General features: G+C 43.7%; 2 protein-coding genes across 4 annotated transcripts in view; one reads left to right on the top strand and one right to left on the bottom strand.

Annotated features, from left to right (window-relative positions):
- The window catches only part of NSDHL (NAD(P) dependent steroid dehydrogenase-like), a 29,478-nt gene extending 22,323 nt beyond the window's left edge, over positions 1–7,155 (bottom strand). For 2 of the 3 annotated variants that reach the window (XM_049644443.1, XM_049644442.1), the window contains exon 1: positions 7,020–7,151. The gene's annotated coding sequence lies outside the window, so the exon portion shown is untranslated. Of the gene's footprint in view, positions 1–7,019 lie in introns of all 3 variants that reach the window. The other variant, XM_049644441.1, reaches the window with a different exon arrangement.
- A 163-nt stretch (positions 7,156–7,318) lies between these two features.
- CETN2 (centrin 2) lies at positions 7,319–11,753 on the top strand. Its single transcript, XM_049644444.1, has 5 exons — positions 7,319–7,430; positions 8,399–8,557; positions 9,096–9,224; positions 10,588–10,725; positions 11,175–11,753. The coding sequence occupies exons 1-5, from the start codon at positions 7,332–7,334 to the stop codon at positions 11,262–11,264; spliced, it is 615 nt and encodes a 204-aa protein (XP_049500401.1). The 5' UTR covers positions 7,319–7,331; the 3' UTR covers positions 11,265–11,753.
- The last annotated feature ends 1,736 nt before the right edge of the window (positions 11,754–13,489 follow it).

Genomic DNA, 13,489 nt, shown 5'->3' with positions numbered 1-13,489 from the left:
TTCCACACCTCTAGTCTCTCTCTCTCTCTCTCTCTCTCTCTCTCTCTCTCTCTCTCACACACACACACACACACACACACACACACACACGTTCTTGTAGGAAATGATTTTGTGGTTGGATGAAATGGCCTTGAAATGGATATTATGAACCTCTGTGTCTGATGGGGCCATTTTACGGAAACATGTTTCTGAAATCATAATGGAAGTTATCAGGAAAATACATTTTAAAACTTCACTTTTCACATAGTATATTATGCTAAATGAAATCAGCCTGGCACAAATACCGTATGATCCTTTTTTATATGAGATATGTATAGTAGTCAAACTCATATATGTAGAAACAATGGTGGGTGCCAGGGGCTGGGAGGAGGGGGAATTGGGGACTTAGCGATTACTAGGTAGAGTTTCAGTTCTACAAGAGTCAGACTTCTGGCGATGGATGGTGGGGATGGTTGCACAACAATGTGAAATGAATGCCACTGACCGTACTCTTAAAAGTGGGCTCAGAATAGCTCTGAATGGGAAAATAAGACCCTAAAGAGCAACATTCAGGGGGCTGGGATTGTTAAGGTTCACACATCAGAAGCCTCAAGTCTTTCTCCTGTAAAATGTTAGTTCTTTGAATCCATTAAAAACCAGTATATTCATACTGAGACAAAGCTTTGAACTAAAAAAAACAAACTAGGAAGAGATCCACCTTCTACTGGTGAAATCTAAGTGCCCTGCTCAACTTCTGGGCAAGGGGAGAAAGGCTGCTGACAGGATTATATAAGAAGACAAGCAAGTGAGCCTAATCTTCTTGCTGGGGAAAGTCCCCAAAAACTAAGTCCTGGAGGCAAAAGGAAGGGACAGTCTGTCCACCTCAAACCAGATAGAAAGAAAAAGTATTCCCTCCTTTGAAAACATGGGAGATCAGCTTCTTTGTAAAGGGGTAATGCAGAGCAATTCAGAGGGGTGTGTTAGGGTGTGTGGGGGTAGTCGGGGCCCGGCCTGCTGTCTTCCATGGAGTCAGTGCAGGAAGGTAAGATGTAGCTACCACAAGCTCACCGGTCTAGTCTGTGGACAGACAATGTCTGTGTATGCAAGAAAACTGCAAACAGGAGTCAAGGCAAAACACACTTCCCCAAAGGACTCAATCAGCCAAATCTTGTCCTTTCATAGACCTGAGGCGTCTGGTTGTTTCTGTTAGTCATTCGTCTCTCTGATTGTCTATTTTAAGGACACAGAAAGACCCTGGCTTTGGATTTGTAGTGGCCCCCGAGAAACCCATCAGCGAGCTTGAGCTTATGCTATCCCCTCCACCTAGAATACCTTCCCTCTCCTTGGTGAGTTCCTCCTTATCCTTCAAGGCCTAGCTCAACTGTCACTACTGTGAACCTCCTCTCCCTCCCTGGGGACAGTCAGCTCCTTCCTTGTCTGCTCCCGTTCTAATACTCAGCACACTCAATTATACCTTTTTTTTCCTACTTGGTTGTGAGCCCCCTGAGGGCCAGCAAAGAGCCTGGAACAGAGCAGGGGTTGTATTGTTCTCCTGCAGCTGCTCCCAGAGGTCTCTTCTGTAGAGCAGTGATCCTCCCTGCTGACCTCAGAGCTGCTATGGGGCTCAAACAAGGCTCGGGGATAAAAGTGGAGCTACAACTTGTAAAAGAGCAATCACCCAGGTTTTGGCTCACTCACCCAATGCCGGCCACTGCCAGGCAGAACCCGCGTTAACACACAGCACCAACCTCCAGGGAGCCCACGATCTAGTGTGAGAGACAGACTTAGTGGACAGTTGTGGAATGCTTCTGAGTTCTCATGAAGGTAAACCCAGAACGGGGAGGCTGGCCCAAGAAGGCGATCCCTGAGCCAAGTTCTCAAGGCCATGGAGGAGTGAGTCAAACGGGGTGGGTGTCCTAAAAGCCTTTCCATGGCCAGGGGTGGGAAGGACAGGTGATAGCACAGAGCCAGCATGTTCTGGCAACTGTGACAAGTTGTGTCACAGTGAGTATGAAGCAAGATCGGGAGCAAAGTTGAGAATATGAAAGGACTGTGTGTCAGGTTAAGGTTACACTAAGAGGAGAGGGAGAAGCCCTGGGAAGTTGTAAGCAGGGTGAGTGTTAAGATCAGAAGGATCACTGGCTGCAGTGCGGAGAAGGGATTTTACCCAAGTCTAAAGTTTTGGGCATGCAGGGTAGGGGAGATGACAAGAGCAAATCAGAGAAAAGAAATAACATTGCTCGAAAAACTGCCAAATGCCAGGTCTTTTTACATCTAAGTATATTACACCATTAAGATCCCTAAAGCACCCAGTTAGGTCTCATTCAACAAAAGAAAAACTCAGGCACAGAGATCGAGTGACTTGCACCACACAGATTTTACACAGCCAAGGCAGAACTTTGTGGCTGTTCTTTCTACTCTGCCAGGCTGTCACCCTGCAGACTGGGAAGTAGGGTATGGAAGACAAGGCATATAAGGACCAGCAGAGGCAAAACTGGGCAGGGGGCTCAGATGCCAGGTTGGGTCTGGACTTTGTAGTCATGGGAAGCCTCTGAAGGTTTAAGAGCAGGGGGGATGACCTGACCAGAGTGTTCACCAGGAAGACAAACCTGGCAGAGCAGGTAGACTAGGCAGGTGCGAAGCAGGCACAGGGACATTATTCACCAGTCATTCAAACAAGTTTTACTGAGTACCTAATATGTGCCCTTCACTGTTCCGGGTACTGGAGTACCAGCAGTGAACAAAACAAAGATGCCTACCCTCATAGAGCTTACCTTCTAGTGGGTGGACAATAAAGAACAAAATAAGCAAGTACCAGGAGAAAACAGTAGAGCAAGATATGGGGCTCAAGCATGCTGGGGGCTGCAGTGCTAAACAAATAGGGTGCTTAGGGTGGCTCACTAAGAAAGAAGGTGATAGTGGAGCAAAGACCTGGAGGAGGGAAAGAAGTGGAGCAAGTGGGCAGAAGGGCCAGTGGGAGCCAAAGTTCTGAGGATTGTGCCTGTGTGTTTGAGGCCCAACAAGGAACCTAGTGTCCCAGCTGGAATGAGCCTGGAGAAAGGAAAGGGCATGCTATGCCAGGCCCTGCAGACCACGGTGAGAATTCTGGCTGGTAGGAGTTGGGAGACTGCTGACAAAGGCCTGAATTGGAAGAGGAGCAGCAGAGGTGGAAAAGAGAAAAGGAATGGCCTTTAAGGGGGAGAACGGATAGAACCTAGAGGCTGGTTAATGCGGAGGGGACAGGAAAAGAGTCAAATATGACTGAATGGTTTTGGACCTGGTTCATGCTGAAAAAGGAAGGGAAAAAAGGGTAGAAGGTCAGCAAAGACGTTCATTTAATAGATGCTAATATATCTCATGCCTTTCTCAGCCTAAGAAGCTTATGCTCTATGCCCTGCCTCCCTAAATAATGCCCCAATGCCCAGAGGGGAAGCATGTAAGGACTGAGAGCCCTCTTACATTAGGCTAGCTGTGGAGGGCAGATCCTGGACCTCCAGCTCCAATGCTTCAGCCCATACCCTTGCACACACACCCTTGTAATTCTCCAAGCACGCATGAAACCAGGAGCTGCTTCTTTGAAAAGATCAACAAAATTGGTAAACCTCTAGCAAGAATCATCAAAAAAGACAGAGAGAGAGGACTCAACTAAACAAAATAACTAATGAAAGAGGAGAAATAACAACCAACACCAGAGAAATACAAAAAATTGTAACAGAATATTATGAAAACTTATATGCCAACAAATTGGACAACTTAGAAGAAATGGATACATTCCTAGAAACATAAAACCTACCAAAACTAAAGCAGGAAGAAATAGAAAATTGAACAGATGAATTACCAGCAAAGAAATTGAAGCAGTAATCAAAAAACTCCCAAAAAAGAAAACTCCAGCACTAGACGGCTCCACAAATTCTACCAAACATTTTAAGAAGAGTTAATACCTATTCTTCTCAAACTATTCCAAAAAATACAAGAAAGAAAACTCCTAAATTCATTCTATGAGTCAGTGTCACCCTGATACCAAACCAGATAAAGACACCACAAAAAAAAAGAGAACCACAGGCCAATATCTCTCAAGAATACAGATGCAAAAATCCTCAACATATTAGCAAACCAAATCTAACCATACGTTCAAAAAAATCATTCACCACAGTCAAGTGGGATTTATTCCTGGGATGCAAGGCTGGTTCCATATTCACAAATCAATCAACGTAATATATCACATCAATAAGAGAAAGGATAAGAACCATATAATCATTTCACTAGATGCAGAAAAGCATTTGGCAAAATACAACATTCATTCATGATAAAAACCGTCAACAAAGTAGGTCTAGAGGGAACATACCTCAACACAGTAAAGGCCTTGTATGGAAAACCCACAGCCAACATCATACTCAACGGTGAAAAACTGAAAGCTTTTCTGCTAAGATCAAGAACGGGACAATGTTGTCTACTCTTGCCACTTTATTCAACATAGTACTGGAAGTCCTAGCCACAGCAATCAGACAACATAAAGAAATAAAAGGCATCCACACTGGTAAGGAAGAAGTAAAACTCTATTTGTAGATGACATAATACTATATATAGAAAACCCTAAAGACTCCACCAAGAAACTACTGGAACTGATAAATGAACTAAGTAATGTCGCAAAATACAGGATCAATGTACAGAAATCTGTTACATTCCTATACACTAATAATAAAGCAGCAGAAAGTGAAATTAAGGAAACAATTCCATTTACAACCGCACCAAAAACGACAGAATATTTAGGAATATACTTAACCAACGAGGTCAACGACCTGTACTCTGAAAACTATAAAACAATGATGAAAGAAATCCAAGATAAGGCAAAGAAATGGAAAGGCATCCCATGCTTATGAGTTGGAAGAACAAATATTTTTAAAATGTCCATACTACCCAAAGCAATCTACATATTTACTGCAACCCCTATGAAAAGTACCAGCAGCATTTTTCACAGAACTGGAACAATTCTAAAATATTTATGGAATCACAAAAGACCTTGATTCGCCAAAGCAATCTTGAAAAATAAAAACAAAACAGGAGATATCACAATTCCAGATTTCAAGTTATATTACAAAGCGTAGCAATTAAAACAGTACGGTACTGGTATAAAAATAGTCACATAGATCAATAGAACAGAATAGAAAAGCTAGAAATAAGCCCACAACTATATGGTCAATTAATCTTTGACAAAGCAGGAAAGAACATGCAATGGGAAAAAGATGGTCTCTTCAACAAATGATGTTGGGAAAGCTGGACAACCACATGCAAAAGAATGAAACTTGACCATTTTCTTACACTATACAAAAAAATAAACTCAAAATTTGGATTAAAGACCTAGATGTGAGACCTGAAACCCTAAAAATCCTTGAAGAGAGCACAGGCAGTAATCTCTCTGATGTTGGCTGTAGCAACTTTTTTTTCTGGATGTGTGTCTTGAAGCAAGGGAAATAAAAGCAAAAATAAACTATTGGGACTACATCAAAATAAAAAGCTTCTGCCCAGCGAAGGAAACAATCAATAAAACTGAAAGGTAACCTATTGAATGGGAGAATATATTTGCATATGACATATCTGAAAACGGATTAGTATCCAAATTTATAAAGAACTGATACAACTCAATACCCCCAAAACAAATAATCTAATTAAAAAATGGGCAGAAGACATGAATAGACATTTCTCCAAAGAAGACCTCTAGATGGCCAACAGACACACTAAAAGATGCTCAACATCGCTCATCATCAGGGAAATAAAAATCAAAACCACACTGAGATACCACCTCACACCATTCAGAGTGGGTCAAATTAACAACTCAGGAAACAACATATGTTGGCAAGGATGCAGAGAAAGGGGAACCCTCTTGCACTGTTGGTGGGAATGTAAACTGGTGCAGCGCCTCTAGAAAACACTATGGAGGTTCCTCAAAAAATTAAAAATGATCCAGTAATTGCACTAATGGGTATTACCCAAAGGATACAAAAATACTAATTCAAAGGGATCCATGCACACCAATGTTTATAGCAGTACTATTTACAATAGCCAAGATCTGGGAGTAGCCCATATTTTGATGGATGGATGAACTGAGAAAGAAGATGTATAAATATACAATGGAATGTTACTCAGCCATTAAAAAAAAAGAAATGTTGTCATTTGCAATGACATGGATGGAGCTACAGAGTATAATGCTAAGTGAAATAAGTCAGTCAGAGAATGACAAATACTATATGATTTCACTCATATGTGGAATTTAAGAAACAAAACAAATGAGGAAAGCGAAAACGAGAGGCAAACCAAGAAACAGACTCTCAACTATAGAGAACAAATTGATCCTTACCAGAGGGGAAATAGGTGGGGAGATGAGTTACATAGGTGATGGGGATTAAAGACTACACTTATCATGATAAAAACAAAATAAATAAAAGAAAATCTAAAACCACACTCTCCAAGCACCCCTCACACTTCAAAGTCCTCCGTGACTTTGCTCATGGCAATGTCTGGGCCTGGAATTCTCCCCCCTATCCGCCTGAGTGACTATCAAAAAAGTCTATTTTGACGACCTCTCCCCTCATGCTCGCTCATATCTCCTTCACTTCCTTCAAAGTCCGTTCCCAGGCTCCCACCTCATCTCCTTGGCTGCTTTTAGCCAGGAAGGAACCAAAGTGATCCACTTTTAAAATCAGTTGCGGGCAGGGCGCGGGGGGGGGGGGGGGGGGGGGGGGGGGGAAGGCAGTGCTATAGAATGGACACTCTCGAAGAAATAGCCTCAGCGGGACACGGTTTCTAAGTCCCAGCCGTCCAAACCTCTGCAACATTCCCCTTCACTTCTCTGGGTCTCAGTTGCTCCTTGTGTAGTCTCCGCTGTAACACGCAAGGTCACGGTCTTCTCTGGCCCTTCTGACCCTAATTTTGTCTTAGGCCAGACCAGAAACCTCCCGACCAGACCTCCTCACCCAGCCCCTTGCCCTCCTGCCTTGTAGCCGATAGAAGGCAGCCTCCCAGGGCGAGGTCGTAACCCTTACCGTCCGTAGGCGATCCCCTGGTCAGCCTCAGCGCTCCCCCAGCTAGCACCCAAAGACCTGCAGCCGCCGACGGGCACCGGTTTCTCCACGCCCGCGTGAGCAGAGGATCTGCCGAGACTCCTCCGCCAACGGGATTGGCTTAGTTTGGCGCTGGTTCAGCCAATCGGCGCTCACAACGTGATCCTGCCCAATGAGGCCAGGTCTTAGCTGTGAGTGCACAGCCCCCAGGCCCTGGGCCAGGCCTTTGTCCGATTAGCCCCACCCACCACAGCCCTGCGCCAATGGGAAGCGGCGGCGGCTAGTGGGCCGCCAATGGGGAGCAGGGCCGCGCGCGTGGGGCGGTGGGAAAGGCGCCGAGTCAGTGTATACGTCGGTTGCCGTAACAACGGGCGGCGGAGTTGGTCGGCAATGGTGAGTGCAGGCCGTCCTTTGGTGCCCGACGCCCAGAGGCTGAGCCCTTCCAAGATTTCGTCTGGCCCTGCCAGCTCTCCTGCGCCGTTCTCGATTTTGGCGTGCCCCTCCTTCCTCTGAGTTCTTTCCCGGAAGCGTAGTGTAGAGACGCCTGCCGCCCAGCTGGGCCTGTGATTCGCTGCTGCTCCCCTTCACCCAGTCTGCGCTGCGCCCACCCATCCCTTAGGCTCCCCTGATCTTCCCCTGCTGGCCCCCTCGGTGACCGCCCCTGGACAAAGAAAACTGACGTTACCTGCAGGCCCTGACTTCTCAGATCCTGACCTGGCCGCCTCGCTCTACCAAAGTTTACCCATAGAACTGGGGAGGAGATTTATTATGTTTGATTGGTAACATGCATCCTGAAATTTAAGTACAGGGATATTCGGGACATGTTTTGAGCTCCTTGCAGGAGGGACAGATGTGTCAAGTGGATTGAGTTTTATTGTTTAATATTGGCAGAATATACATTTTAGCAACCTAGTAATATTTGGCCAAATCTGGAAGCGTGGTTACTTCTTAAAGTCGGACTGCATAGAGGGAAGCGGAGTACCGCGAGTGGGTGTTGTAAGGACGTTTCTAGATAATCATTAGGATCCCCAAAATCAAGGTCACCTGGTTATCTGTACGTTTATGCAGTCAGCTCCTTGGCTAGATCTCTTTTAGGATGATTTTCAATCAGAGATGTCCAAACGAACAAGGGGTCTTCTTGCTTCTAGAAACAGTAGTAAATAAAGAAGAGGGAGGGATAGAGGTGCATGGAAGGATTCACTGTTCTTTCCAGTAAACCCTGTTATCTTTTCTGTTAAGCAAAGCTTCGGAATTGGTTGGTGTAAACAATTTTAAAATAATTTGTTGTCTGTAACTATTTTATGTAAAATATAGATTATATTACATAATACTGTGCTTCTGTGTTTGTAAAACGTGTAAAGGCCTCTAACTTTAAGAAGGCAAGCATGGCAACATCTGCCCAGCGAAAAAGGATGAGTCCTAAGCCTGAGCTTACTGAAGAGCAGAAACAGGAAATCCGGGAAGCTTTTGATCTCTTTGATGCTGATGGAACTGGAACCATAGATGTTAAGGAACTTAAGGCAAGCCATTTACATTCCAACTCCCCAGCCTTGCCTTTCCTCTACATCTTTTTGTTTCCCTGTCACCACTGTACCTCTTTTTCCCTCATCTCTCTGCAAGAAGTAACAGGGGAGGATGCACTGTGTTCTGTTTTCCTATCTTTTTTTTTTTTACCTCAAGTGTTATTAAATAAAATGGAGCACAAATATCAATCTGCATAATGTTCTAGTGTTTCCCAATCATTAAAAAATTTTTTTTAATGTTTATTTATTTTTGAGAAACAGAGCACGGGTGGGGGAGGGGCAGAGAGAGAGACACACACAGAATCTGAAGCAGCCTCCAGGCTCTGAGCTGTCAGCAAAGAGCCCAATGCAGGGCTCAAAACTCACGAACTATGATCATGACCTGAGCCAAAGTCAGACTGAGCCACCCAGGCGCCCCTCCCAATCATTTTAATGAAATTGTGTCAGATGCTGGCTTAATACTCTCAATGCTGTCATTTTTGTTCCTGTTAACGGTTTAGATGTGCATATTGAGATGATCCTGTTTTCATTGTAGGTGGCAATGAGAGCACTGGGCTTTGAACCCAAGAAAGAAGAGATCAAGAAAATGATAAGCGAAATTGATAAGGAAGGGACAGGAAAAATGAACTTTAGTGACTTTTTGACTGTGATGACTCAGAAAATGGTAAGTTAGCTGGAATAATCAGCATATTTTCCACCCATAATGGTGAACAAATTTGAATCTAGATATGAAAATGTCTTCACTGAAGAAAAGTTAATACAAACTGGAGGGTTCAGCTGATAAAGGATGGTATTTATGACTGAAAATTAGAATGCTTAGGTTCCTCTTGGCTTTCTTCAAGGCCACTCAAATCACAGGAAAAGTGTTTTACCCTCTGTAAAGTTTACCCTCTGTAAAGTCGTAAAAGTACTACTGCTGTCACTCTTTTGTGATTATTTTTCTCAACTGATTTCTCAATATGATAACCACAAGCAGTAACACCTATAAACACCAGCAATATTACAGTGCCTGACAAGATGAAATGCCTATACTTTAAAGGTCAAAATTCTTCTCTCTCTCATTTGTTATTCTGGGCAGCCTTAGCCTGAGGGCAGGTTACTTCAACAGCCTAGCTTTTCACTGCCCTGGGAATTTGGTCTTTTAGCATTTTCAAGGTTGAATGCACCCATTCTCTAGTCCCTCAGGTGTCACCATTTTAACGGGCCCAGGGGGTCAAGAAAGATGTGTCACCTGACCAATACACCTCACTCCCCTGAGTGTCATTCCACCCAGGATGTATGTTGATGTTCCCATTGGGCCATTGCTCATTCGTTGGCCTTCCAGCTCCCCTTTTGTGAGGCTTATCTTCGCTTTAGTAGCATGTAAAAAGTAACTCCATGTGTATCTCAGGTCACAGGTCTGTTCCTACTCTAATAATTCTGTGGCTTTGAAATCATCTAATGATACCTGTATTTTTCTTTGTGTACTAATTTAAGTGATCAGGAAGCTTAACCTTCTGTAACCACCTAGTAAAGCTGTCCCACCTTAAAGGTGGGTTCTGAAATTGCTCTTATTAGAGAGGTTCTGTGTATCTTTCGCTACCTTTCAGGAATTTCTGGAGTTTGAGCTGTTGGGGGATTTTCCTTTCTTCCTCTTTTGGAGTACTTGGGATCCCAGTAACTCTGTTATCTCATAACAAGTTAAATAGCCCTCACTTTCCTCCCTGCACCCCCAGTCCCCCACCGAGAGGACCCCTCTTCTGCCAGCTCAAGCACTATATTTCCTCTAGCTTTAACTCTACCCTCTATTCCTGTTTCTCTCTGCTTTGTATAGAAAGAATATTTTAAGTCAGTCCTTTATATTTCCTTTTTAGCCTGTTTATAATAATGTCATTGAGTTTGTCCTCTTCTACCCTGGATGACGTTTGATCTCCTGTGAGCTAGGACCTATGTCATGAAAGCCATCACCAAGACCACGTAGAGGGGTTAGGTGCCGGTGAGCTGCTGCATAAGTAACTGCTTCTGTGTTATCTGTTTTACTTGCTAAGTCTGAGAAAGATACCAAAGAAGAAATTCTGAAAGCTTTCAAGCTCTTCGATGATGATGAAACTGGGAAGATATCATTCAAAAATCTAAAGCGTGTGGCCAAGGAGTTGGGTGAGAACCTCACTGATGAGGAGCTGCAGGTTTGTAAGGCATCGGACTTGAGCTTAGCTCCTGCTTGGAGCCCCTGTGTGACTTTTCTGAATAACATTTTCTCTGATGTGAGCCCCACTTTGAAGGAAAACTAGTGTTCTCTTGTCCCTCTCTTGACCACTTAATTTCTCCTTTAATAGTGTGACAAGCCTATGGGCCTTGCTCCCAGAAAAATGCACACGTAAAATTTTACCTCCTATTTTAGGTTTTAAGAATCCCCCTAGTCAGGATGATTTTCAGGCTCTCTTCTGGATGATATGTATGACAAAGTATTGCTTGATTTTCAAATAAGTTTTTGGGAACCAAGCTATTCTAAAAAGCAGCACATTTGCAATGGGTGGACCACAACTGTCTATTCATGTAACCTTATGAAAGCCATTGCTCAGTCATTTTAATTCATTTATGAATGAATCTAAGTTGAATCCTTATTGTTCTACAGGAGATGATCGATGAGGCTGATCGAGATGGAGATGGAGAAGTCAATGAGCAGGAGTTCCTGCGCATCATGAAAAAGACCAGCCTTTACTAAGATCAGTGTCTTCTTTTCATATTGTGTGAAATCTGGGTTTTGAGAACACAAACTATTTTCCCCCACTGACCTCCCTGTATAACTTTAGTAACAACCTTGAATCTCTTTTAGGTATTTGAAAGTGTTCTTAGACATTAAAGTTCTTTGTAAGGTGACCTGCTGGTTACTTTAGTTCCCCAAAGCAAAATGAGAGCATATTAGAGTGGAGAAAAGGGTCTTAAAGCTTTCACCCACCTGCAGTTCTGCCTTGTATCACCTCACTCTTGTCATGCATTTCCACATTGATGCCACCACAGAATGACTTCTTGGACTAGCACATGTTGTACCCATGTCACCAGAAGCAGGGGGCCTCTCTTTGAGGTTTCCAGTTATAATTGATACCTGAGTGCAGCTTTCTCTTTTATAAAACCCAGTGAAGTTATTCACTTGCATTTGGATGTGTGTTTGTGCTATTTTTTTGTCTTAAAAATAAAGCCTTTTTTATTTTGAGCTTTTGTTCTCTAAGGGTGAGTTCTTTAACCTTGAATATGAGTTCATCTTCTAAACCACTGTGTTGAAGACAGCCTGGTAGATCCCCAACTCCTTCCCAGCCGATGGACAGAAAATTAATCCTTTACTACTGACTTGAATTGTTTGTTTCTTTGGGAATCCATCAGTGTGTAAAACTAGTAGAATTTCCATTTCACCTAAGCCTAAACGATGCCTTAAAAATAGTTTGGGCGCAGTTAGTCTGAGAGTCTTATTGGTAATTTGTGCTTGGACAAATTGGGGAAAGGCAAGTTATTATGACAGTAGGTTGAATTCAGCCAACCTCTGGTCAGTTTATTTGCTGGATGGTGTCTCAGAATCTCTGTGTCAGATTGGGCTGAATGACCTTGTCTAGCCCCCTCTTCACCCTACATGGGATAACCTAGAAGAGAAGCCATGGCAGATAATATTAAAGTCTTTGCCCCAGGCTGAGGGTGGGGAACAAGAAAGGCGGAGGGGAAGTGGAAAATGAACAACAGTGATGGAATGCTCATTCACCCACACGTGGAGAGGAAAAGAATGGGTTTCAAACTTCTGGGGGCATCCTAATCCCAGGATAGGGTTGCCTCATTTAGCTAATAAAGAGAACACCTAGGTCAATTTTAATTTTAGACAATTTTTTTTTTAGTACAAGTATGTCCCATTTGGACTTTGTGTTGTTTATTCACTGTTGATCTGAAATTTAACTTTGCTTGGGTTTCCTGTATTTCAAGTGGTAACCCTACATGGAGAACATGTAAAGAGGCATGACCCTGGGCCTCATCCCTGGACACTGGCATCCTGAACAACTTGGTGATCCACTCCCAGACAAGTCTACAGGGGCATAACTCTGAGAAACACTGGGGGGATGTGGTGGGGGAACCCAGAGTAGCCTCAGACCTGGGTTCTCTCATGGGCTCCACCAGTTTCTGGCTGGGTAATTTGGGACAAGCTCCCTCTCCAAGTGCCTCAGGTTCCTTGTCTGTGTAGTGGGGAGAAGAGTTGTGCTTAAGTCTGACTCTCTGAGGGCACAATGCAGACTCACACAAAGGGCCAAGAGGGCATTTCAGAACTGTTTGTTCTCAATGTCATTTCCTTGGTGTGATTGTCACATAGCTTTGTTAGATGTGCATCCATGAAGTTTTTAATGTATACTGTCCTCCAAAGTTGAGTTGACAGCATTTACTGGGAGGATTTGACCTTTGTCATATTTCTGTTTTCTAATAAGAGGCATGTGATCTGATAAAAGACATACGATAATGGAAAGGAGCGGGAAGACTGGGTCCTACTTCCCATTTTACTGTTAACTGTCACCCTGGAAACATTCTTATCTCCTCCTTCTTAATGTTCTCATAAATGAAATACAGTCAGGAATCTTGGGGGAAGGGAGAGTGTGGTACGTAACATGTTATCCTTAAGGATAAAAACAAGCACGAGGTACTCACTATATTGGTGCCTGCCAGCCATTTTAAAATAGGTTTGTGGAGGGGATGGGGACAGAGGGAGCAGCATGAATCAGTGGGTGTGAGACTGGAACAGAGAGTCACATGAGGGTCAGGAATATGAAGACGGAGAGGCAGCTGGGACCACTTCATGCGAAGGCAGAAAAGAGGACTACAAGGGGGTAGGGGAATGTGGATGGAGGGAGGACTGCAGTCAGTTTATATAGGGCTGGACCAGGTAGTTGAAGGGAATGGATGGGATGGGGAAGAAATTGT

The sequence above is a fragment of the Panthera uncia genome, chromosome X, assembly GCF_023721935.1.
Source record: "Panthera uncia isolate 11264 chromosome X, Puncia_PCG_1.0, whole genome shotgun sequence".
Classification (NCBI taxonomy): Eukaryota; Metazoa; Chordata; class Mammalia; order Carnivora; family Felidae; genus Panthera; species Panthera uncia.
Note: the sequence above shows the minus strand (reverse complement) of the source record. Positions and strands in the feature narration are given on the sequence as shown.

Coding starts and splice junctions, on each gene's coding strand:
- CETN2 (XM_049644444.1), top strand. CDS start 7,332: ATGGGGAGCAGGGCCGCGCGCGTGGGGCGGTGGGAAAGGCGCCGAGTC. Junction 8,558..9,095: donor TAGATGTTAAGGAACTTAAG/GCAAGCCATTTA, acceptor TTTTCATTGTAG/GTGGCAATGAGAGCACTGGG. Junction 9,225..10,587: donor CTGTGATGACTCAGAAAATG/GTAAGTTAGCTG, acceptor TTACTTGCTAAG/TCTGAGAAAGATACCAAAGA.